The 26,535-nt window shown below is 48.2% G+C and overlaps 1 protein-coding gene across 1 annotated transcript in view; it reads left to right on the top strand.

Moving 5' to 3' along the window:
• ICE1 (interactor of little elongation complex ELL subunit 1) overlaps positions 1-26,535 on the top strand; it is a 478,826-nt gene that overhangs the window by 95,658 nt on the left and 356,633 nt on the right. Inside the window, exon 5 of the mRNA XM_082258761.1 lies at positions 18-34. Coding sequence (XP_082114887.1) covers positions 18-34 — 17 coding nt within the window. The remainder of the gene's footprint in view (positions 1-17; positions 35-26,535) is intronic.

Here is a 26,535-nt window from a genome sequence, read left to right as displayed (position 1 = left end):
AACTAAAGGTAATACATCTAAGGGATGCAGAAAGGTAAGTGATCCTCGATTAGTAATCAAATTTGATTGTATCCTACATTTGGCATGGAACTTTTTGATAAAGCAATGAATAGATATGCTATATAAGAGAATAAGGGAAATTGTCAGAACATTATATATTGCTTCTTACTCAAATAGCAATACTGTAGTAATTCTCAAAGTTCTAACTGTTATGAGCATTTTTTTTTTTTTGGTATTGCAAAAGCATTTTGAACTAATTGTTGTCGAGGTGCATGCATATAGTATGATGATAAGAATGTGACCCCTGTGCTATCTTATAGAGGAAATGTGAAAGCCAAATGAAAGCTGCAACTCCCGATCAGCCTTACCAAAGCTGAGAAAAATGTATAAATAGAAAGAATGTGGAGCTGCGCTAAACAAAATATATTTGGTGATAAAACTCGAATGGAAGATGTGAACTATAAAACAAAAGTGTGAAAGAAATGTGAAATGATGAAGGAATATGTGACCATAATTGATAATAAAATGATATAGATACCACAATAGAAAAGGTGCACACCAAAGTTTATCTGTTAAATGTGTACATATCGAAAAAATCAAGTGAAGAAGGTATGTATGATTAAACCACTATGACAATATAAAATAAGAGACATGATAAACAATCAATGAATCGATGAATGAAATCACACTTGAATCAATAAATCAATAAAATCCTTTCATCATGAATCAAAAGGTGAAATTAATTATAGTAGATCCTAGGCCAGTGGTGGTTAAAACATTAAATGGTGTTGAAAGAGTGAATTTCATAAGTCCCTACACTGTGTTAAGCAGGGAAAAAAGATGATTCTTCTGGATGCACTACACCTTTACCTTATTGCTGTAAGGCAACAGCATGGGATAAATACACTGGTAGTGATGTGATGTTTTCTCGATAGAGATCCTTTTCATAACCAGGCTTTTTTATTGATGCTGTGTCCCCTCAAACTCAGACAAAGCTCCATATGGTGTAGTATATAATAACTTGTTTTATTATAAAAATAGAATAACTCACATTTGGATACGGTATAGTAAGGATAAATCATAGTTCCATAGTTAGTGAGGTTGAAAAAAGACACCAGTCCATCCAGTTCAACCTATGATGTGTGTGTGTGTGTTTGCTTTTAACCGTACATTGTATACCCCTGTATGTTGTGGTTTCTAAGGTGCCCATCTAACAGTTTTTTTAAACTATCAATGCTCCCTGCTGATACGACTGCTTGTGGAAGAGAATTCCACATCCTTACTGCTCTTACAGTGAAGAACCCCTTACGTATTTTAAGGTTAAACCGACTTTCCTCTAGTTTTAGTGAGTGGCCACGTGTCTTATTGTATCTCCTTTCTCTGAATAGTTTGTTCCTTATGCTAGGGTCGCCAGTACAGTATTTGTACATTGATATCATATCCCCCCTCAGTCGTCTCTTCTCCAGAGAGAATAGGTTCAGTGCTTGTAGTCTTTCCTCATAGCTGATGTCCTCCATTCCCCTAATTATTTTTGTTGCCCTTCTCTGGACTCTCTCCAGTTCCAGCACATCCTTCCTGAGGACCGGTGCCCAGAACTGGACAGCATACTCCAGATGTGGCCGGACCAGAGTCTTGTAGAGTGGGAGAATAATCTCTTTATTTCTGGAGTGAATCCCCTTTTTTATACATCCCAGTATTCTGTTGGCTTTACTTGCAGCAGCTTGGCATTGCATGCCACTGCCAAGCCTGTTGTCTACCAGTACCCCCAAGTCTTTTTCCATCCTAGACTCACCCAGAGGCTCCCCCCCTAGTGAGTAGCTTGCTTTCTGGTTTTTGGCCCCCAAGTGCATTACTTTACATTTTTCAACATTAAACCTCATCTGCCATGTAGTTGCCCACCCCGTTATTTTGTTCAGGTCCGCTTGTAAGGTTTCCACATCCTGCTTAGAAGATAATGGCATGCTTAGTTTAGTATCATCTGCAAATACTGAGATTGTACTAGATATCCCCTCCTCTAGATCATTTATGAATAAATTAAACAGGATTGGTCCCAGGACAGAACCCTGGGGGACCCCACTTTCCACACCCGCCCAATCTGAGTACTCCCCATTAATCACCACCCTCTGAACTCTCCCCTGGAGCCAGTTCTCTATCCAGGTACTCACCTTATGGTCCATACCTACCTTCCTTTTTTGTACAGTAAGCGTTTGTGGGGAACGGTGTCAAAGGCCTTTGCAAAGTCCAGATACACCACATCCACAGGCTTTCCTTTATCTAGGTGGCAGCTCACTTCATCGTAGAAGGTTAATAGATTGGTTTGGCAAGAACGATTTTTCATAAATCCATGCTGATTGCTACTAATAATACAGTTTTCATTACTAAAGTCTTGTATGTGGTCCCTTAACATCCCCTCCAAAATCTTGCAGACTACAGATGTTAGGCTGACCGGCCTATAGTTCCCCGGGATACACCTCGGCCCCTTTTTAAATATTGGTACCACGTTGGCTTTTTTCCAATCAGCTGGCACCATACCCGTCTGTAAACTATCCTTAAAGATCAAGAATAATGGTCTGGCAATCACCTGGCTGAGCTCTTTAAGAACCCTCGAGTGCAAGCCATCCGGTCCCGGTGATTTATTTATGTTAAGTTTCTCTAGTTTAGTTCTAAGTCTATCTTCTGTTAACCATGGCGGCATTTCCTGAGGTGTGTTGTTTAGTTCGGCCTTACAAGCTAGGTTCGTGTAGCCCCCCGATTCTTTTGTGAAGACTGAAGAGAAGAAATGATTTAACACTTCCGCCTTTTCTCTGTCCTCAGTGGCCATATTTCCTTTGTCATATTTTATGGGGCCAATGTGTTCTGGCCTCGCTTTCTTACTGTTTATATACTTAAAGAACTTCTTGGGGTTCTTTTTACTCTCCTCCGCTATATGTCTCTCATGTTCTATTTTAGCAGCCCTGATTTCGTCTTTACATTTCTTATTACACTCTTTGTAATGCTTAAATGCTGCCAATGACCCCTCAGTCTTGTATTTTTTGAAGGCCTTTTCTTTAGCACTAATATGCATTTTTATGTTGGAGTTTAGCCACCCAGGGTTTAATTTTGCTCTTTTAAATTTATTTCCCTTTGGAATCCACTGGTCAATCCCCTTGTTAAGTATGCTCTTGAAGCACCCCCATTTTTCCTCCGTGTTCTTTGTTCCCAGGGTTCTATCCCAATTGATATTTTCTAGCAGCGAGCGCAGTTTTGGGAAATTGGCTCTTTTGAAATTCAGTGTCCTTATATTACCCCTCTGCTTCCTATAACTGTAATTAATACTGAAACTTATTGACCTATGGTCACTGTTTCCTAAGTTGTCCCGTATTTCTATATCCGTGAGCAGGTCTGTATTGTTGGTAATCAGTAAGTACCGCATTTTTTCTCGTCGGTGCATTCACCATCTGACCCATGAAATTGTCCTGCAAAACATTTAGGAACTGCCTAGCCTTGGCTGAGTGTGCTGTTCCTTCTGCCCAGTCTATATCTGGATAATTAAAGTCCCCCATTATAATGACATTTCCCATCCTTGCTGCCAATCCTATCTGTAAAATGAGGTCCGCCTCACCCTCCTCCCTCAGGTTGGGGGGCCTATAGCATACGCCCAATATTACCTTCCCCACCATGCCTTCCCTTTGAAGCTCTACCCATAGGGATTCTGCTTCGTCCATAGCTCCATTATTAATATCATCCCTCATATTTAGATCAGATCAAATCAGATGAAGTATCCTCCAGTAAATCTGCCGGCCGAACTTCCGGGTTTGCCTATAGTATTCTGTCCCAACGCGTATTGTCACGTCCCATCACATCATGTTCATGTGACTTCCTCAGGGGAAGCACTAGTTTCCTTCAAGAATTTGCAATTGACAGGGTACCCTAGGTTTTTATTCCAATAATTTTTATTGAAAAAAGATTTTTAAGCAAACAATGAAGTACGAAATAGTACAAAAAAATCACTCAACAGTGTTAGTGGAGATCATCAACATTGACATGTTCTGGTTACAAAATAACTATACCGTATCATAGTTAGTGTACATAGCCAACTCGCCCGAGGGGGTTAAATGTTTCATTCGAACGTATAACACAACAGTCAAGATCGTTACCGTAGTTATCTTGTCCATTTTATTTGTTCAAGTATATCACCTTTATTTGTGGGCACTGTTTGAATGAAGATCTGTGTGCCTCTTGCATATGATTGCTGCCCTCTGGCTTCCTGTTTCTTTTATTCTTTCATATCCTAAACAGTTATTTGCCATCTCCAGCTTCTTCCCTGATGCATTGTGTAAAAGAAGCAGAAGCTTAGCCAAATCCATTTACTAACAAAGGGTGTCTGAGCAATTGATGCAAGTGTGCTCCCTGACTGTGTGATTGCAAATCAGCCTCACTTATCAGTGTCTTTCCAGTCAGGTTTATTTTCTGTACCCAGGCGTCCTGTGTCAGCTACAACTACAAGTTCCAGCATGGACTAGTCTCTGACACCTCCGCTCATAAAGTGGCAGGGTACCCTAGGTTTAAAGGCTCCAGGCCCCCCATCCTGACATGATCTGTCCTTGATTCCTGGTCTCCCTCCTTGGTCCCTGCATGCCTCTGAGTGCCGCCATTTTTTTTGTAGCCTGTGTAGCCTGTGTATTTATATACACGGCGGCCATTTTGCTGTGGTTTTCCATTGAATATAGCGGCGACCACGACAGTGGAGCCCTGTGGTTGACAATTTCGGCGGTGGGAGCCCCTCCTCATCCCCTGGTGCTGACTCTTGGATCATACTACTTCCTGATCCCCGCACGTGTAATGCATTATCCTGGTGTCTGCAGGCGCTTGTTTCTGCGGCTGGTGAGTCTGGGGGGGTCCTCTTCCCTCTGCTGAGGAACGATTGGTGCTTTGTGCCTGGCCCCTGGTTGGTGCTGCCAGAGGGTTGTCCCTTAGCAGTGTTTACACTTTTTGTGGGGTCCCGCTGGTCCTCATGGAGTCTTTGGAGCACATTTCCCTACTTGATCCCCTATCTGAGGCTGCGGGTCCCTCTGGGTCCCAACCATCCATCCATGCACTGACGGCGGTCCTGGAGCCCCTTTTGTCCCGGGTGGAGGGGGCTTTCGGTGATGGGTTATCAATCTGATCCTGAATCTGATTTGGCTGCCGCAGATGTGGGTCACCCTGCTTGGTCTGTAACCACACGACTGTAATCCTCTGATAGTGAGGAGGATTCATCCACATCTGCAACCAGGCACGAAAAGGCGCTGGTGGATGCATGAATTGTATCTGTGCACGAGACCCTAAAGATGGAGGACGCAGCTTAAACAGATTTCCAGATTAAACAAGGTTTCCAGATTAAACAAGGCAACCATGATTCTGATTGAAGAGTCCCTGGCCTTTAAGGCTCTGGCTGATTGGAAAGCGGAGGCTGTGGCCCACAATTTGTACACTTTGGCTGGTTCGGCAATGAGGCCGGTATTCACCATTGCCCTATTGTCGCAAACTCTGACCGAGTGGGCTAAGCTCTTACACTGTGACCTGGAGGGGGAACATATCCCCCCTGCCTTTGCCGAGCTGGCGGACTAGCTGGTCCAGGGACTGCAGTTTCTTTGTGATGCCTCTTTTGGATGCGGCTCCTCTGATGGCTCGCCTCTCTGTTTTGGCAGTGGTCCTTCTGCGTGTATTTTGGCTCAAGTGCTGTTCTGCAGATAAAGACTTCAAAAAAGACTTTCTAAGGAGATCACCTGTTTGGAGCTAACCTGGATGACATCATTAAAGGTCTCACAGGCAGGAGAAGAATACTTTCTCTTACGTCCTCTGACAGTCGTCGCCCCTCATATAGTCTTCACCAATGGGTATTGACCTCTTATCCATAGGAGAAAGCTAGGCATAAGACTTGTTAAAAAACAAACAATTTGCATAGACACACCTATAGGGGCTGTCCCACTAGTCCAATACCCCCCTGCTATCAGCATTCCCAACTCAGTTTGTCTTCTGCCTAGTTAGGAGTAAGATAGGCTTCCCTGTGCTGGGGCTACAGTCTCAGCCTTTCTTCTGTTTTATTACTTTTATTTTATGCCAAGTGTTTTTCTTTGCACTACTAGCTTTTTATTTGTGCTTAGTTAGTCGGATCTTCGGAAGACTACAGCGTTTGCAGAGCTGGGAATCGGACTGGTTGTACTAGAGCCTTACAGAATCCCAACCAGCCATCGAGCGTTTAGCAGGCTATACGTACGCCCTGGCCTCGCAAACGACCTGTCCCTGTCCTCGGGGACAAAAGCCTGCGAGGTGGCCACCCCTCTAGGATGCCTCAACTGTGGTTTCCGTGCGTTGCTAGAATCCGGTTAGGCTGACGGCACCCCCACCGCATGGGGTGGGAGGCTTCCCGTCGCAGAGCAGCACCCACGCCATCATGGACCGGTGAGTACATTCTGTGTGGAGCCTCTGTTCTGGGGATGACAGTCTGCTGAGAGTCTGTGTTCTCCCTCATGACTGTGTGTCTGGGGCTCGCATTCCCTCCCGGTCCCTGCGGGGGCACTATCGCGTCCGGGACGCTCTGTGGGGGTCCCTGTCCCCTCCGGCACTGTGGTGTGTGTTTTTTGTGGGGTGCAGGCATGCATGTGAGGGCCGCTGCGGTGTAAAACCGCAGGGCCGCCATTTTTGGTGTGGGCAGCTGTTCTGGCATCAGTAAGGGCGATCAGCAGCCATTTTCTATGTAGTGTATTAGTGTATCGCGTCCTTTCGGGCGCCATCTTTTGTGTGGGAAGGTGTTTTTATGCAAGTTTTCGGCGGCCATTTTCCCGGAGCCTCCCATTGACTTCTATAGGCAACCATTTTTCCTTAGCCTGAGTTTTACTAGCGGTGTGACATCACTTCCTCTCTTCATGCAGCCAGATCGTTCAGCAAGCGTGGTAACTGTATAGCTACACTTCTGGGGGTCTTTTTCTGCTGTTTTTCGGGTGATATTCCTTTGTCAGTTATATTCCTTCCTGTGGGGTATAGTCCCTATTGCGGTGCATTGCGGTGGGTTTCGCCGCGATCACGATTTAAAGGGCCAGCGCCAAAAAAGTTTTTATGGAGTCCCAGGACAGCAAATTCCCCCCAGCTTTGGTGGAAGATTCAGGTACGCCTGAATCATCCGTGATTACAGCTGCACTTGCGACTTTAGCGTCCAAAGTGGATCTTTTTATGTCTGAACGGGCTTCTAGAAAAAGGCCTAGGCTTTCTCACTCCTCTGATTCAGAATCTGATATGGTTGCCATGGACAGTGTACCCCCTGGGTCTCAGTCCTCTCAGTCGGAAGGGGAGGCGGAGCATGAGGAGGGGGATGATTCCCCCCCCTGGGACGGCCAGAGAATGCGCTGCTATGTCTGCGCTTATTACCGCTGTTAAGGATACACTACATTTAGAGTACACCGCCGGGTAAGCGGTCTTCTTTTGGGACCCGTAGAACCCAGAAGGCGGCACAAGTGTTCCCTTGTCCCGCTGAGTTTCACAAAACGGTGAACGAACAATTGCGCAATTTGAAGCGCAATTTTGTTGTACCGAAACGGTTTCAGCTCCATTATCCATTTTCGTCTCCTACGGATTCGCGCTGGTCCGTGGCCCCTAAAGGGGATCACACGGTGTCTAGGTTGGACAAGGCCACTCTTATGCCCGCGGAGGATTCTCCGGTGTTTAGGGACCCTACGGATAGGCGGATGGAATCTCTTGCTCGCCACTCCTATATGGTGGCGGGTTCCATGCTGAAACCTATTTTTGCCTCCGTCATTGTGTCTCAGGCTGTGGTAGATTGGGCCAAGGTGCTCAGACGCACCTTTGTGGCTGACTCTGCCCCTCCTGCTACTTTGGAGATGGTGGACCAGATTATTCAGGCTGTTCTGTTCCTGTGTGAAGAGGCCTTGGATGAGGCCCCTTTAGCCGCACGACTGTCTGCTGTCGCGGTGCTAACCCGTCGCTTGGTCTGGCTGAAGAGCTGGTCGGCTGACCAGACTTCCAGAAAGACGGTGTCTGACATCCCTTATGCGTGGAATCGCCTTTTTGGGGACTCCCTGGACGAATTGGTTAAGAGGGTCACTGGGGGCAAGAGCACTTTGCTGCCCCAGAATCCTAAGGGTAAGTTTTTTTCCGCGCTAAGCGGGGCCCTTCTTTTAAACCAAATCAGGGGCCCTTTTGTGCCTTCAAGGCACAGGACAAGGGCAAATCCTTCTAAGGCCATGGTGGGCAGAAGAAGCCTTGGGTGGGCAAGTCAAAAGCCGCCCACGCTAGCGCGGCGGCCCAGTCCGCCTCGACCTGAAGGGACGCCCTCACCTGAATGCCAGCCAGTGTCTGTTATGCGATCTGTCAACTACGGTTCAGACGCTCCAGGAGTTCCGGTGGACCATCAACGTTCAGAAGTCGACTTTGTCCCCTTCTGTTCGCCTCCCTTACTTGGGGATGGTCCTGGATTCCGCCCAAGCCAAAGTTTTTCTGCCGGAGGAAAAACTCATAGGGACAACGAATCCTCATCGCTCAGGACCTGCATGCGGTTCCTGGGATTGATGGTGTCGGCCTTCGAGGGGATACCGTTTGCACAGTTCCACACACGATCTCTGCAAGCGGAGATTCTGGCCAGGTGGGACAGGCATCCTCATTCCTTGGAAAGGAGGATCTCTTTGAGCCACCAAGCCAGAGAGGATCTTCTGTGGTGGCTCCAGTCTCCGGCTCTAAAGGAGGAGAAATCATTCTGGCTGTTGTTGTGGACGGTGGTCACCACGGACGCCAGCCTGTCGGGCTGGGGTGGCGTTCTGGGCACTCTATCTGCCAAGGGCACTTAGTCGGAGGAGGAATCCTCCCTGCCCATAAACATCTTGGAACTGCGAGCGATCAGACTGTGCTTGCTCTGTTGGTCGGATCATCTTCGGGGACGCCCTGTGCGGGTGCAGCTGGACAATGCCACTGCGGTGGTTTACATCAATCACCAAGGGGGCACCAGGAGTGCCCGGGTGGCCCAGGAAGTGACCAAAATTCTGTCTTGGGCCAAGACGCAGGTCCCGGCAATTTCGGCAGTCCACATTCCAGGTGTGGAGAATTGGCAGGCCGATTACCTGAGCCGCCAGACCATGGACTAGGGGGAATGGTCCCTACACCCGGAGGTGTTTCAGAGGCTGTGTGCGCGATGGGGATCCCCGGATGTGGATCTGTTCGTGTCCAGGCTAAACAACAAGGTGGGAAGGTTTGTGGCAAGAACGCACGATCCTCTGGCAGACGCCTCGGATGCGCTGGTGGTGCCTTGGAATCAGTATCGTCTGATTTATGCCTTCCCTCCGAATCAGTTGTTGTCCAGGTTCCTTCGCAGGTTGGTCTCGGGACCGAAGTTGGTGATTCTGGTGGCCCCGGACTGGCCGCGCCGGTCTTGGTACGCGGACATCATGCAACTGGTCGTCGAGCCTCCATGGCGGCTTCCGTTACGAGATGATCTTCTGTCTCAGGGGCCGATCTTCCATCCTGCTTTACAGTCGCTGGCTTTAACGGCGTGGCTGTTGAAAGCCAGGTCCTGAGAGATCGGGGTCTCTCGTCGGCGGTCATTCCTACCCTGCTCAAGGCTAGGAAGGCCTCGTCCGGTAAGATCTATTACCGTAACGGGAAGGCTTATTTCGCCTGGTGTGAATCCAGGGGTGTCCATCCTCACTCCTTTTCGATAGCGAGGGTGTTGGCCTTCCTGCAATCTGGTGTGGACCAGCGTCTTGCGCTGACCACTATTAAGGGTCAGTTGTCTGCGCTGGCAGTCCTTTTCCAGCGCCCCTTGGCGTCAAACTCTTTGATACGCACCTTTATTCAAGGGGTGCGTCATTTGGCCTCTCCTCGGAGGGCGCCTTTACCTCCTTGGGACTTGAATTTGGTCCTGTCCGTTTTGCAACGTCCTCCCTTTGAGAACATCAGGGAGATTCCTCTTCCTGTGCTGTCATGGAAGGTTGCTTTTCTGGTGGTGATCACATCCGCTTGCAGAGTGTCGGAGTTGGCGGCCCTGTCTTGCCGCTCCCCTTACCTGGTTGTTCATAGGGATAAGGTGGTCTTGCGACCTAACCAAGCGTTCCTTCCTAAGGTGGTTTCCGATTTTCACCTTAACGAGGATATTGTCTTGCCTTCGCTGTGTGCGAATCCTAAGCATCCTAAGGAGTTTGCCTTGCATTCCTTGGATGTAGTCCGGGTGATCAGGGTGTACCTGTCGTCTACTGAATCCTTCAGGAAGTCTGATTCCCTTTTTGTCCTTCCCGAGGGCCCTCGGAAGGGTATGGCTGCGCCTGCGGCAACCATTTCGAAATGGATCAGACAGACGATTGTACAGGCCTATTCTATTAGGGAACAGGTAACACCTTTCCCTGTCAAAGCGCACTCTACCAGAGCAGTGAGTGCGTCCTGGACTTTCCTGCATCAAGCTTTGGTGGTCCAGGTGTGCAAGGCGGCGACTTGGTCGTCCGTGCACACTTTTTCCAAATTTTACAAACTTGGCGTTCTGGCATCGGCAGATGCCTCCTTTGGCCGCAAAGTCCTGTGTGCGGTCGTGCCTTGAGGGGGACGTGGCATTTTCCTGTCCCTGTCTGTTGGGGTTGTTTTTCCCCTTTTGTTTGATTTGCTTTTCTTGTATTGTTGCTCCTGTTGAGCTTTCTTGTTACCCAGAGTTTACCTTTCTGGTTCAGATAAGGTTCCTTTCTCTGACCTGGGTGCTGCGTTGCCTTTGTGACGGTTGCGCTTCTCACCCCTCATGTCTACACTGCTTTGGGACATCCCATTGGTGAAGACTATATGAGGGGCGGCGACTGTCAGAGGACGTAAGAGAAAACTGAATTTTTGTAAAATCTTTTTGTAAAATTCCTTTCTCTGAGTCCTCTGACAGTCGCTGCCCCCGCCCCTCTTTTGGTTTTTTTTGGACTATTTACTGCTTGCTACCAAACTGAGTTGGGAATGCTGATAGCAGGGGGGTATTGGACCAGTGGGACAGCCCCTATAGGTGTGTCTATGCAAATTGTTTTGTTTTTTAACAAGTCTTATGCCTAGCTTGCTCCTATGGATAAGAGGTCAATACCCATTGGTGAAGACTATATGAGGGGCGGCGACTGTCATAGGACTCAGAGAGGGAATTTTACGGTAAGATTTTACAAAAATTCAGTTTTTCTTCTGCAGGCTACTAAAGGCAAGGAAACTCTTTGTAGACGTGGGCCTTCCTTCTCCGCTCATAAGATGTTTTTCGTCCCCTTAAGGTTAACTGACAAGGGCTGGAAGCCTTTAAGGGCCTCTTCAGGCAGATCCAAACGAACCTGGTCTGGCAAGCCAAGATCAGGCTTCTCCAGATCCGTGGACGAGTGCTCCTTCATCTGGACGAACTCCAGAAATTGCAGGCTGCAATTCGCCTCCTGCTGTCCAACAGATGGTCATCCCTCCGTACTTGCATGTGGGTGCTGGGCATGAAGGTGTCTACCTTTTTGACGCGGTTCCATTTGCACATTTCCATGGGAGGTCCCTGCAAAGGGAGATTCTGGCCAAATGGGACAAGACTCCGCAGTCTCTGGAAAATCAAATCCGGCTGAGTCGGGGAATGAGGGAGTCCCTGATATGGTGGCTTCTTTCTCCGGCGCGTTGGCTGGGAAAATCCTTCCCCCCCTTGTATTGGACAGTGGTCACCACAGATGCCAGCCTGTCCGGGTGGGAAGGCGTCCTCGGCAAGCATTCTGCTCAGGGGATCTGGACGCTAGACTACCAATCAATGTCTTGGAACTCTGAGCATCCAAAAGAAAGAAAAGGAGGTTCAAACACCTGGTGCATTACCCTTGGACACCTTAAAACTTTTAATAAAAAGCCAAAAACATACGGACAAGAAGAAAATATATTGCATGGAATGAGTCCACCACATGTGGAGGTGGTTGTCCCTATCGTTGACCTTCGACACGTTTCGGGAGACACGCTCCCTTCCTCAGTCTGAGGAAGGGAGCGTGTCTCCTGAAACGCATCAGCGGTCCAACGATGGGGACAACCACCTCCACATGTGGTGGACTCATTCCATGGGATATATTTTCTTCTTGTCTGTGAGTATGTTTTTGGCTTTTTATTAAAAGTTTTAAGGTGTCCAAGGGTAATGCACCAGGTGTTTGCACCTCCTTTTCTTTCTTTTGTATGCACTTCTGCTTGGAGTTCCCCACCTGAGGAGAGCAAGCACGCCTGTGATTCCCATTGGAGTGAGCGCTTGGATGTTAAGTTGTTTGGAACTTCGAGCGATCAGACTGTGTCTGGATCATTGGACATATCGTTTTCAGAGTTGTCCAGTGCACATTCAGTCAGACAATGCCACGGCTGTGGCTCATGTCAATCCCCAAGGAGGCACAAGAATAGTTCTGGTGGGTCTGGAGGTAGGCAGAATGGTTCGTTCCAGCCCTCTACACCGTACATATTCCCAGGGTGGAAAATTGGCAGGCGGATTACCTCAGTCATCAGGCGTTGGACCAAGGGGAGTGGCCCCTTCATCTGGACGTGTTTCATCAGCTGTATCTCCGATGGAGCACCCTAGAGGTGGATCTGTTGGTGTCTCGGCTCAACAGAAAGATGCAGAGGTTTGTGGCTCGGTCAAAGGATCCTCTGGCGGATGCCCCACACATGCTGGTGGCCCCGCGGGGTCAGTATCAGCTGATTTACGCCTTCCCGCCTCTCAAGCTTCTGCCAAGATTTCTACGCAGGATCAAGGCAGAAGGGAATTCCAATCATCTTAGTGGCTCCAGGCTGGCTTCTCCGGGCTAGGTACACCAATCTGGTGCAGCTGGTCGTCCAGACACACTTTTACAAAGTTTTATAAAGTGGATGTGTTGGCATCTGCGGAAGCTTCCTTTGGCTGCAAGGTTTTGCAGGCCGCTGTTTAAGAGGACCTGATCCTCTTTGAGGATGTTTTTTTTTTTTTTTTTAGGTGGGCTCCTGTGACCTGGTTGGCTAATGTTTTGCCTTGGGAATTTTTTGGTTATTCCCACCCCTCATGTTTAACACTGCTTTGGGAAGTCCCAATGGTTATGAATACCAGGAGTGGTGTCTGTCAATGAACGAAAGAGAAAATGGGATTTTTGACTTACCGTAAAATGAATTTCCCTGATGTTCATTGACAGGCAAATCACCCACCCCCTCTGTGCAGTTATTCTCCTGACACTGCTTGTAACAAAACTGAGTGACTGTAGCAGAGAGAGGGAGTATACCCCCAGGAACTGCCCATGGGTATAGCCAGAAATGTTTTCTGCCTAGTGTCCTTCTCCTGTAGGGGGCAGTATAACCCAATGGTTATGAATACCAGGAGCTGTGTCCGTCAATGAACATCAGAGAAATTCGATTTTATGGTGTCAAAAATCCCACTTTTTTCCAAAAAGAACCCCCCCCCCCTTACGCCAGTATTATGTTGGCCCACATGTTGCTTTAATTACAGCCTTTAGTCTGTTGGGCTATGTCTCTACTAACTTTTGCACATTTAGACTTTGCAATATATGCCCACTCTTCTTTGCAGAACTGCTCAAGTTAAGTTAAATTTGATGGTAACTGTTTGTGGACTGCAGTCTTCAAGTCATTCCACAGATTTTCAATGGGATTTAAATCTGGGCTCTGACTAAGGGTCCATGTACACGGGACGTTAGAAAAAACTTCCTGCAAAGCTATTTCTGACGCCGGGAAAAGCAGCTGTTAAACGTGCTTTCAGTAGCTTTTTCCATTTGCGTTATTGCACGTTTGGCCACGTTGCTTTTAGCAGCGTTTTTCTGCCTCCATTCAAAATCAATGGTTCCCTATGGGAGCCTATTGATTTAAATGGAAGTCGCACCGCAAGTCGGATCCGACTTGCGGCGCGACCTGCACTGTGAGAATCTTGAGGGGGAACTCCACGCCAAAAATGGGAAAAAAACTGCGTGGGGTTCCCCCCCAGGCCCTTCGGGTCCGGCATGGAATTTGAGGGTAGCCCCACGCCGAAAAAACGGCGTGGGGTCCCCCCCAAAATCCATACCAGACCCTTATCCGAGCATGCAGCCCGGCAGGCCAGGAAAGGGGAGGGGACGAGCGAGCGGCCCCACCCCCCCCTGGACCACACCAGGCCACATGCCCTCAACATGGGGGGGGGTGTTGGTGCTTTGGGGCAGGGGGAGCTCTGCACCCCCCACCTCAAAGCACCTTGCCCCCATGTTAATGAGGACAAGGGCCTCATCCCCACAACCCTGGCTGGTGGTTGTGGGGGTCTGCGGGCAGAGGGCTCATCGGAATCTGGAACCCCCATTTAACAAAGGGCCCCCCAGATCCCGGACCCCCTCCCTATGTGAATGGGTATGGGGTACACTGTACCCCTACTCATTCACCACATTAAAGGCAGTGTATGGAAATAACGACAGGAGACGTTTTGGAAAGGTTATTAAAAATCTTCATCCGGCTCTTCTTGTCTTCTCCTCTCCGGGGTCTTCTGCTCTTTTGCTGTCCCCTCTCCGGGGTCTTCTGCTCTTTTGCTGTCCGCTCTTCTTGTGTTCTTCTCTCCGGGGTCTTCTGCTCTTTTGCTGTCCCCTCTTCTGCTGTCCTCTCTTCTTTTCTTCTCCTCTCCGGTCTTCTGCTCTTTTGCTGTCGGCTCTTCTTCTTCCTCTGGTCCTCCTCCGACGACGTCTCCGGTGATTGTGCCGGTCTCCGGTCTATGCAGCTTATTATATAGCCATTAGGGGCGTGGTCCCGATGACGTCATCGGGAGGCCCCGCCCCCTCATGTCACAGATGACGTCATCCGAAAATTCCTTTGAGTTCAAAAATTGTATATGGAATCTACACATTCATCTACAGCCTCCCTCCCCCCAGGAGACCTTTTGGTTTCTGTGAACATCAAGGATATGTACCTGCATATTCCTATTGTCAAGATCATTAATGCTACCTGCATTTTTGCTGTGAGCATGCAACATTACTAATTTGGGGCTCTTTCCTTTGCACTCTCCACTCAATTGGGATCTTTACCAACGTTCTAGCCCTTTTTCTTGCTCTGTTTCGCTTTTAGGGCATTTCCATAGTGGAATATCTGGATGATGTTAGAGGGCACAATCAATTCTTTCTTGGTCAGTCAGTGTCCACCAAACCCTATAAAGATTGGGATGCATCCTAAACCTCCAGTAATCACTGGATCTGTCTCATCTCTTAGAGTATTTAGAACTAATCCTAAATATGGCCCTAATGTGTTAAGTATTTTTTTTTTTTTTACTGCCTTAAGGATCCTCCATCCTTCATGTATTCTGTCATTGATTCCAGTGTGTACCAGGACAGCTGGTTCATGCCCTGCCCCCCCACCCAGTAATTTGTCTACCTGGCCCACTACATGCTGAACCATGGCACCAGGGAGACCGCAAACCATTCAGTTGAGGAGATCCAGGCAACAAACATTTCTGTCAATCCTTCTGTCAGTTACCACCAACTGTTTAGGCCTTCCCATCTAGTGTTTTGTTTCTCCCCGGGAAAGGTGGCTGTACCCTAATGTGGTAATCCTGGGGCTTTGCCGCTTTCCAGGGTGGCTTCTCCACCTTCTTTCACACCCAGCCCCTCCTCATTGTCTGGCAGTTTTCTGTAGACACTGGACCTCTAACCTGTGCATAGAGGGGTGGGCAATGGCAATACCTTACTTTGCAAGAAGAGTGTCTCCATGCATCTGCAACATTTTAAAATACTTTGTCACTTTTAGTGTGCATTGCTTTATAATTGTATGTTGTGGCCATGTGAATAGCGTGCACTACTTTCTGCTTAGCATGGTCATTTTTGGGGCAAACCCTGCATAATAGCCTGTTCGTTTTGCATAGCCTTGTCCTCTGTAGGAGGCATGTAGCACTTTCCATGGCTCCAGGTGTCATCTTAAGCACATTGCTCTACATGCAGACCATCACACCAGAGCTTCCCTGCTCTGATTTGTGGCCTAGGTTTCCACACACAGTATTGAAAGCAAAAAAAAAACAGCGCACCTTAATAAATAGCAAAAACAGCAGCTGTACACTCAGGGTCAATAAACCAAAATCCCAATGACAAATTAACCACTTGCCTACAGTGCACTTTCACCCCCTTCCTGCCCAGACTGATTTTCAGCTTTCAGCGCTCTCACACTTTGAATGACAATTACTCAGTCATGCAACACTGTACCCATAAAAAATGTGTGTCCTTTTTTCACACAAATAGAGCTTTCTTTTGATGGTATTTAATCACTACTGGATTTTTTATTTTTTGTGCTATAAATAAAAAAAGACTGAAAATATTGTGAAAAAACACATTTTTCTTTGTTTCTGTCATAAAATTTAGCAAATGAGTAATTTTTCTTCACAAATTTTGGCCAAAAGTTATACTGCTACTTATCTTTGGTAAAAATAACCCAAATAAGTATATATTATTTGGTCTTTGTGATAGTTATAAAGTCCACAAGTTATGGTGCTATTCATTGAAAATTGATCACACTTGATCACACCTGATTTACTGAAGGCCTATCTCATTTCTTGAAACTCTAAAAAGTCAGGAAAGTACAAATACCCCCCAAATGACCCCTTTTTGGAAAGAAGCCATTCCAAGGTATTTAATAAGGGGCATGGTGAGTTTTTTGAAGTTGTCATTTTTTCCCACAACTCTTTGCAAAATGAAGATTTTTTTTTTTTTTTTTTACAAATTGACGTATTAACAGGTTATTTCTCTCACACAGCATATGTATACTTGCAACTACACCCCAAAACACATTCTACTACTCCTCCTAAGTATGGCGATACCACATGTGTGAGACTTTTTCACAGCCTGGCCACATACAGAGGCCTAACATCCAAGTAGCATTCTAGGAGCACAAATTACACATATAATTTCCTGACAACCTATCGCACTTTTGAAGGCCCTGGAGCACCAGGACAATGGAAACCCCCATAAAATGACCCAATTTTGGAAAGCAAACAGCCCAACATATAATTTTTGAGGCATAATGAGTCTTTTGAACTTGTCATATTTTTCCACAAGTTTATGGAAACTGTGGAAAGAAATGAAAACACATTTTTTTTACACAAAGCTGTCCATTTATGCAATATTTCTAACACATAGCATGTACATAGCAAAAATTGCACCCCAAAATACATTCTGCTATTCCTCCTGAGCATGGCGATACCACATGTGTAACACTTTTACACAGCCTAGCCACATACAGAGTCCTAACATTCAAGTAGCCCTTTTCACAAAGTTGTCCATTTATCCACTTTAAGACTGGAACTATTTTTGACATTTGGTGTTTACAAGCTAAAATAATTTTTTTGCAAGAAAACTACTTAGAACCCCCAAACATTATATATTTTTTTTTAGCAGAGACCCTAGAGAATAAAATGGAGATCGTTGCAATATTTTTTATCACACCATATTTGCGTAGCAGTCTTCCAAATGCAATTTTTTTTTAAAAAATTCACTTTTTTTAACTAAAAAATAAGAAAACAGTAAATTTAGCCCAATTTTTTCCATAATGTGAAAGATAATGTTACGCCGAGTAATTAGATACCCAACATGTCATGCTTCAAAATTGCGCATGCTCACAGAATGGCGCCAAACATTGGTACTTAAAAATCCCCATAGGCAACATTTTAAAAATTTCTGCAGGTTACCAGCTTAGAGTTACAGAGGAGTTCTAGGGCTCAAATCATTGCTCGAGCTCTAACGACCGCGGTGATACCTCACATGTGTGGTTTGAACACCGTTTACATATGTGGGCGAGACTTGCGTATGCGTTTGCTTCTGCGCGCGAGCTAACGGGGATAGAGTGCTTTAATTTTTTTTTTTTTTCCTATTTATTTTATTTATTATTTTTTTATTTTTACACAGTTTAAAAAAAAAAATGTTTTGATAATTTTTATTCCTATTACAAGGAATGTAAACATCCCTTGTAATAGAAATAGGAATGACAGGTCCTCTTTATTGTGAGATCTGGGGTCAAAAAGACCTCACACCTCACAACTACACTAAAAAAGAAAAAAAAAAAAAAAATTTTTGAAAAAGGAAAGAAAAAAAAAAAAAACGGCCCTTTAAACCGGTAGCTAGGCAACGACTTTTGACATAGCTCCGGTCCTCCAAGACCATAGAGTCGAGTGAGGGCCATCTTGCCCTCACTCGACTTCCTGTCTCTGAGGATTCGGGACCGGATAGTTTTCCCCGCTGCCGGCGGGTCCGGTAAGCTGGGAAAACGTCTGGGACGCGGCAGGAGGGGGGCACCTCTTCCCCTGCACCGTAAGGGTAATTTCGCGGCGAATCCGCCACTGGGACCACCCTTATCTGAAAACCGACCGCCTGCCGTTTAAAAAAATACCGGGGTTATGGCAGCTATCTGCTGCCATAACCCCAGTATTGAGCTTTTAATGGCCGATGCATATAGTCGCTAGGCGGTCAGTAAGTGGTTGCATGTATATGGCAAACAGGTGACGATGACTGATGGGGTGACAGGTGACGATGACTGATGGGGTGACAGGTGACGATGACTGATGGGGTGACAGGTGACGATGACTGATAGGGTGACAGGTGACGATGACTGATGGGGTGACGGGTGACAATGACTGATGGGGTGACGGGTGACAATGACTGATGGGGTGACAGGTGACAATGACTGATGGGGTGACAGGTGACAATGACTGATGGGGTGACAGGTGACGATGATTGATGAGGTGACAAGTGACGATGATTGATGGGGTGACAGATGACAATCACTGACGGGGTGACAAGTGATGATGATTGATGGGGTGACAAGTGATGATGATTGATGGGGTGACAAGTGACGATCATTGATGGAGTGACAAGTGACGATGATTGATAATGACAGATGACGATGACTGATGGGGTGACAGGTGACGGTGATCGATGGGGTGACGGGCGATGGTCACCGATGGGTGACAGGTGACGGGCGATGGTGCATGGCGGTACTGATGGCAGTCTCTGGTGACCAGTGAACTTTAGGCTATGTTCACATGTGAGCGTAGCGATCGCAGGCAGAATCACTGCGATTCTGCCCGCGATCCAGAAATCATTACAAATCGCGGGACGCCTGTGCGTTGCCCGTGATTTGCAATAGCACCCCAAACGCTGTGCGATATTGCAGCAGTTTCCGCCTGCCGAATCGCGGTAACATCGTGCAAACAACGCATGACGCCCCAAAGAAACTCTTGTACCTTTTTTGGGCGTCATGCGATGTTTGCGCGATGTTACCGCGATTCAGCAGGCGGAAATGGCGGCAACATCGCACATCGTTTGGGGTGCTATTGCAAATCACGGGCAACGCACAGGCGTCCCGCGATTTGCAATGATTTCCGGATCGCGGGTAGAATCGCAGTGATTCTGCCCGCAATCGCTACGCTCACATGTGAACGTTATGGGTGTCAATTTCTTGGCACCGATGAGGTGACTGTTGGGTGACAGGTGCAATTGGGGGGGGGGGGGGGGGGGCTGAGGACTGTGTGGGGACATTTATTTTTGTGATTTTACTTTGACAGGTATACAGAGCAGTAACTCACTGTTTCTAGCTCTGCTCTCCTCACACTGGAAACTGTGTGAGGGGAGAAGAGCTAGTAACAGTGAGTTACTGCTCTTTGTTTACATTTTGTGATCGGCTGTGAATGGATTCACAGCCGATCACATAGTAAAGTCACTGTCAGTGACTGTTTACTACCGCCGGTGACAGCAGGGAACACAGCGCCACCGACATGACCGCGCTGCGCGCTCCCGATCGCGCATGCGCGGTCATCTTGTGGGCTCCTCCATTGTGATCGGCTGTGTCATTGGAAAACAGCCGATCACGTGGGAAACAGCCATGCCCATTGGCTGTTTCCCCCCCTGCCGGTGACGGGGGTGTCCCGGGGACACCCCGACACCGGCAGTGCAGGGCGCCGCGTACACGATCGCGCGCCTGCCCTGCTTAAAGTGCTGCCGTCATATGACGGCGGCCCAGAACAATGGTCGCACCGCTCCGCCGTAATATGACGGCGGGCGGGCGGCAAGCGGTTAAATAAAATAAAACAGTGCAGCGCTATCAATATAAGGAAGAGAGCATCCAGCACTATCGTTATCAGGATCAGTATAAGAGTAAATCCCCAGGTGCAGATAAGATGAAGCATGCACAAATCAGGATACAATGTGTTCCACTCAGTGCTCGTCTGCCACCCGGTCTCAATAGCTGCTCAACTTAGGTATAGCCCCTGTGTCACATAACAGGCTAAAACAGCTTGTACTCTCAAAACCTCAGAGATGAAATAGCTATTAGATCAAGATAGAGCCATCTATCCTCCTCCCCAAGCGAGTGGAACCAGCTCACTTGGGGAGGAGGATGGATGGCTCTATCTTGATCAGGGGCTATACTGAAGGTGAGCAGCTATTGAGACCGGGTGGCGGACGAGCACTGAGTGGAACACGTATCCTGATTTGTGCATGCTTCATCTTATCTGCATCTGGGGATTTACTCTTATACTGATCCTGATTATTAACGATAGTGCTGGACACTCTCTTCCTTATATTGACAGGCCTCCACACAGCCTTCACCATGTTATCTTTTGCTCTATAATGAATTGATACAGGTCAGCAGAACCCCTTCTGCCTCACTAGCAACAGTCTCTGCATTAATGTTTGTGGGTACCCCCCAGAAGATCCCCCTCACCCTAATGGTGGATGTCAGACAGAAGGGAAATGAGACGAGGGGGCAGGCCAGCAAACACCTCAGAATGCCTCTTCTTGGGTACCCACCATTCCTTCTTTTTAACTTGAGAGAAATAAGCAACCTCTATAGCATACCTAATGGGGAAAGTCTCTGCACTAATTGAGAATGCAGACTGTGCAAGGTGTAAGCGCAGCCAGTCAGTGTCCCCTGCTAAATAAATGTCCCAAAAACAAGCAAGTAGGTACACTGTCGGTGCTCTGCACCTATTCCCTGCGCTCTGAGTGGTGCAATTCTCTATCCAGCTCAACTTGTAGATGAGAACAGATCATTCGGCAACCTTCTATTGCTTCAGCTTTGCAGCCCCTAATTAGACCAGGGTGGTCTGGGAACACTTTGAAACGACAAACAAACACAAGTGCGCACCGGCCTAGTGCATTATCCTTAAAACAGGTTGCTCTGAAGAAGAGGCGCTGCCTCGAAACGCGTAAGCCTGTACAGTTTCGGGGGACGATCGAATCCCAATTTGATGCTGAGGATTTTATATTTTGTTTGATGTGCCTTTTACCAAGAACTCGTTTTGTGCGTATTTTTAATTCAGTATTTTAATAAACCTGTTTTAAGGATAATGCACTATGCCGGTGCGCCCTTGTGTTTTTGTCTTTTGACAGTGAATAAATGTCCCACCTGTTGATAATGGATGTGTTCCCTTCCAATGAAGATGAGTAGATGGAAGAAAAACTGGGCAGTGAACCCTCAGAGACGGAAGATAACTTCTGCAGGAATGGGCTGTTCCCCTTTAATTTCTTTCAAACGGAGGAAAACCATAGGATTTTTGTGAATGGGGTGCAATCCTGTTGCATCTACATTGTGGAACCTTCTCCACCTGCTGGACTTAAGGTCGCCAGTATGGGATAGTTTTCAAATCCAAGAAAGCTCCACAGTCTTGCCTGGATCCCCCACTAGTGCAGGATGTGCTGCGACCAGAAATGTGTATAACACCCAGGAGATTTACGCAGCATTAGCCATTATAGGCCTTTCACAAAAAATGGAAAGTGCCACTGTCAGCGATAGAATGTGGGGGAATGGTCTCTTTTAGGACATCTTTGACCGCTAGGGGATGCAAGATGAAAATGTGTTGGAAGTCCAATTCAACAATCAGGTAGAAATTGTCCCAAAACGGTCAAAATTCAAAGAAGCCTGCGTCAAGTACTATACTGCAAGAAAAGGGTTTTACAAGTATTTAAGAAATCTTTATTTCTCTTATGTCCTCCGACAGTCGCCGCCCACTCATACAGTCTTCACCAATGGTAATTGACTGCCTCTCCTTAGGAGTAGCTAGGCAAAAGACTTGTTAGAACAAAAGCATTTCCATAGACACACCCATGGGGGCTGTCCCACTGGTCCAATACCCCTCCTGCAATAGCCATCTCAACTCAGTTTGTCTTCTGCCTAGTTCAGGAGTAGTCAGGCTTCCCGGTGCTGGGGCTACAGTCTCAGCCTTCTTCTTCTATTTTATGATTTTATTTTCTGAAAATGTATTTTATTCTTTGCATTACTAGCTGTTTATTTTGTCAGCTTTTAGTTAGTCGGATCTTCGGATGAAGATGGAGTTGCGGAGCTGGGAATCAGACTGGTCGCCCTGGTTCTCCAGGACAGAGGATCAGATGAAATCCCAGCCCTCCATCGAGCGTTTCGCAGGCTATGTGTTCGCCCTGGCCTCATAAACAACCCATCCCTGTCCTCAGGGATGCAGCCTTGTGGGGTGGCTACCTCACCGGACACATGCACGGTTCGTCCGTGCACTCCTGGTGTCCTGCGTTTTTGGCTGGCGGAAACTCCCCTGCCATCTGAGGGTGGGCGGTTTTCCATTTCTTATGAGGCACCCCACGCCATCGGGTACAGGTAAGTACACTCTGTGTGGGGGGCCTCTGTCTGGGGTCGGCAGTCCTCTTTGTCTGTGGTGTCCCCTATGTCTGTGCGTTTTTGGGCTCCCTGATCCTGGTTCCTGCGGGTTTTTTTTCTCTCACAGCCTGCGCTGTGTGGAGTTTGGGGGATCCCTCTCCTGTGTCACTGAGGTGCTTGGAGGTACGGACTAGCTTGGCGACCGCTGCTGGGTTAAAAACCGCCGGTCCGCCATTTTAGGTGTGGGCAGCATGTCTGGCTTCACTGTGGGCGCTTGTATAGCATTGTGTGTAGTGTATTTTGGCGCCTTGCGACGCTATCTTGTTTGTGGCAACGATCGTTCCAAGCACATGTCGGCGGCCATCTTGCCAAAGCCTCCCATTGCTTTGCATAGGCATCCATGTTTCCTTAGCCTGCAGCCTCTGTTCAGTCTCTGCGGTGACATCACTTCCTTTCTTTACTCTGAAGCGACCGAAGGAGCTGGTAACATACTTCTGGGGCTCTGTCCTGCTGTCCTTTTCTTTTCATCCATTGTGCAATCTTCCTGGCTCAGTTTGTCCCTGCGGGGGGTCTGTGTTCCACAGCCATTGTAGCGGTGTGCTGCGGGGGTCCGCTTAAAGGGCCAGTACCTCCATAAAAAAAAAAAACACTTTTTTTGCAATGGAATCTAAGGACAGCAAATTCCCTCCAGCTTTGGTGGGGGATTCAAGTTCTTCTGAATCCTCTAATCTGGCTGCTGTTGTGGCGTCTTTGGTGTCCAAAATGGATGTGCTGATGTCTGAATGCGCTGCAAGAAAAAGGCCTAGGATTTCTTTTTCTTCTGATTCTGAATGTGACATGGTTGTTTCTGTAGGTAGCGTTCCCCTTTCAGGGTTTTTCCCTGCCCCGCTGAGTTTCATCACACTGTGAATGAACAATTTGAAACACACCTTTGCGTTGCCTAGGAGGTTTCAAATTCTGTATCCTTTTGCGTCTACTACGGTTGCACGCTGGTGTGTGGCTCCTCAAGTGGATCACACTGTAGCGAGATTGAACAAGGCTACACTGGTTCCTACCGAAGATTCTCCGGTATTTCTTGATCCTACGGATAGGAGGCTGGAATCGCTTGCATGCTCAGGCCTATTTTCGCCCCTTGTAATGGTGGCTCAGGCTTTTGCGGACTGGACCAAGGTGCTCAGACGCACACTCGTGGCTGATTCTGCCCCTCCCACTACCGTGGAGATGGTGGACCAGATTTATCAAGGGGTCATGTATTTGTGCGATGCGGCCTTAAATGGCGCCCCTTTGGCTGCGCGCCTGTCCAGTGTCGTGGTGCTTAGCCGTCGGCTGATCTGGTTGAAGACGGTGGCTGACATTCCCTATGCGGGGTCTCGCCTTTTTGGGGAATCCCTGGATGAATTGGTTAAGGGAGTCACTGGGAGCAAGAGCACTCTGCTACCCCAGAATCCTAAGGGCAAGTTTTTCCGCGGCAAGCGGGTCCGCCTTTAAACCTAATCAGGGTTTCTTTCGTGCCTTCAAATCACAGTACAAGGGAAAACCCTTTAAGGGCCAGGGTGGCCAGAGAAAGCCCTGGGCCGGCAAGCAAAAATCCGGCCAAGCTGGTGCGGCGGCCCAGTCCGCCTCTGCCTGAAGGGGCGCCGTCACCCATTTCAGGGGTGGGGGGACGTTTGCGCGGTTTCCTCCAACCTTGGCTGCTCCGAGTTCAGGACAGGTGGGTTCAGGAAATCGTTCGACCAGGGTACAAGATCGAATTTCTTTCACGGAGGCAGACAGATTCTTTCCCTCAAATCTATATTTGACCCCAGGGCGGTTACAGGACCTGCATCAAGCGGTACAGGATCTCCTCGCTCATGGGGTTATTGTCCCGGTGCCTCATCGGGACAGGTTTCAGGGGTTTTACTCGAATCTGTTCACTGTGCCCAGAAAGGAGGGCTAATTGCGTCCGATTCTGGACTTGAAAGCTCTCAACCGCTTTGCGCGCGTTCGAAAATTCCACATGGAATCGCTCCGCTCGGTGGTAGCCTCTCTGAGCCCGGGAGAATTCCTGGCCTCTATCGACCTGAAGGATGCGTATCTACACATCCCCATATTCGAGGGTCATCAGAGGTACCTCCGATACGCTCTCGCGGAAGAACACTATCAGTTCGTGGCGTTACCTTTTGGTCTCGCTTAGGCTCCAATGGTCTTTACCAAAGTGCTGGCTCCTGTTCTGGGGCTGCTGCGGGCGCAGGGCTTTGCGGTCTTGGGTTATCTGGACGATCTCCTGTTAAGATCGAGTGCCAGTCAGAGCCTGCTGTACGATCTGTCCACTACGGGCCAGACGCTCCAGGAGTTTGGTTGGACGATTAACGTTCAGAAGTCGATCTTGTCTCCTTCGGTTCATCTCCCGTATTTGGGAATGGTTCTAGACTCTGCTCAAGCAAAGGTGTTCTTGCCGGAGGACAAGCTCCGGACCCTGCAGTCTGAGGTCAGGTCCCTCAGGGACAACGAATCCTCGTCACTCAGGACCTGTATGCGGTCTCAGGGGTTGATGGTATCGGCCTTCGAGGCGATACCATTTGCTCAGTTTCACACGCGATCTCTCCAGGCGGAGATCCTGGCCAGGTGGGACAGACTACCTCAGTCCTTGGAGGTGAGAGTGTCTCTGAGTCGCCAAACCAGAATGGATCTCTTGTGGTGGCTTCAGTCCCCGGCTGTGTCGGAAGGGAAATCCTTCCGGCCGTTACTATGGACGGTGATTACCACGGATGCCAGCCTGTCGGGCTGGGGTGGCGTCCTGGGCAACCTGTCTGCCCAGGGGACTTGGTCGGAGGAGGAATCCTCCCTTCCGATAAAACATATTGGAATTGATAGCGATCAGGCTGTGCCTGCTCCACTGGTCGGATCATCTTCAGGGCCGTCCTGTACGTGTGCAGACAATGCCACTGCGGTGGCGTACATCAACCACCAAGGGGGCACCAGGAGTGCCCGGGCGGCCCAGGAAGTGACCAGTATTCTGTCTTGGGCCGAGACTCATGTCCCGGCGATATCAGCAGTTCACATTCTGGGTGTGGAGAATTGGCAGGCCGATTATCTGAGCCGCCAGACCCTGGACCAGGGGGAATGGTACCTGCACCCAGAGGTATTTCAAATGCTGTGTGCGAAGTGGGGATCCCCGGATGTGGATCTGTTCGCATCTCGGCTAAACCACAAGGTGGAAAGGTTTGTGGCAAGAATGCGCGATCCTCTGGCAGACGCCTCGGATGCGCTGGTGGTGCCTTGGCGTCAGTATCGTCTGATCTATGCCTTTCCTCCAATTCAATTGTTGTCCAGGTTCCTTCGCAGGTTGGCTTCGGAACCAACATTGGTGATTCTGGTGGCGCCGAACTGGCCACGCCGGTCCTGGTACGCGGACATTGTTCACCTGGCCATCGAGCCTCCTTGGCGGCTGCCAGTGCGGGAAGATCTGCTGTCTCAGGGACCGATCTTCCATCCTGCTTTACAGTCGCTGGCTTTAACGGCATGGCTGTTGAAAGCCAGGTCCTGAGAGACAGGGGTCTCTCCTCAGAGGTCATTCCTACTTTAATCAAGGCTAGGAAAGCCTCGTCTGGTAAGATTTATTACCGCACAGGGAAAGCTTATTTTGCCTGGTATGAGTCCAGGGGTTTCTCTCCTCGTTCATACTCGGTGGCGAGAGTGTTGGCTTTCCTCCAATCTGGTGTGGACCAGCGCCTTGTGTTGGCTACGATTAAGAGCCAGGTTTCTGCACTGGCTGTTCTTTTTCAGCGCCCTGTGGCGTCTAATTCTTTGATTCGCACCTTTATTTAAGGTGTGCGTCACTTGGCCCCTCCTAGAAGGGAGCCTCTGCCTCCATGGGACTTGAATTTGGTTCTGTCCGTATTACAATGTTCCCCGTTTGAAAACATCAGGGAAGTTTAATTACCTCTGCTATCGAAAAAGGTTGCCTTTCTGATATTGATCACTTCTGCTCGCAGAGTG

Source organism: Pelophylax lessonae (genome assembly GCF_965119305.1).
Source record: "Pelophylax lessonae genome assembly, chromosome: 5".
NCBI classification, from domain to species: Eukaryota; Metazoa; Chordata; class Amphibia; order Anura; family Ranidae; genus Pelophylax; species Pelophylax lessonae.
Note: the sequence above shows the minus strand (reverse complement) of the source record. Positions and strands in the feature narration are given on the sequence as shown.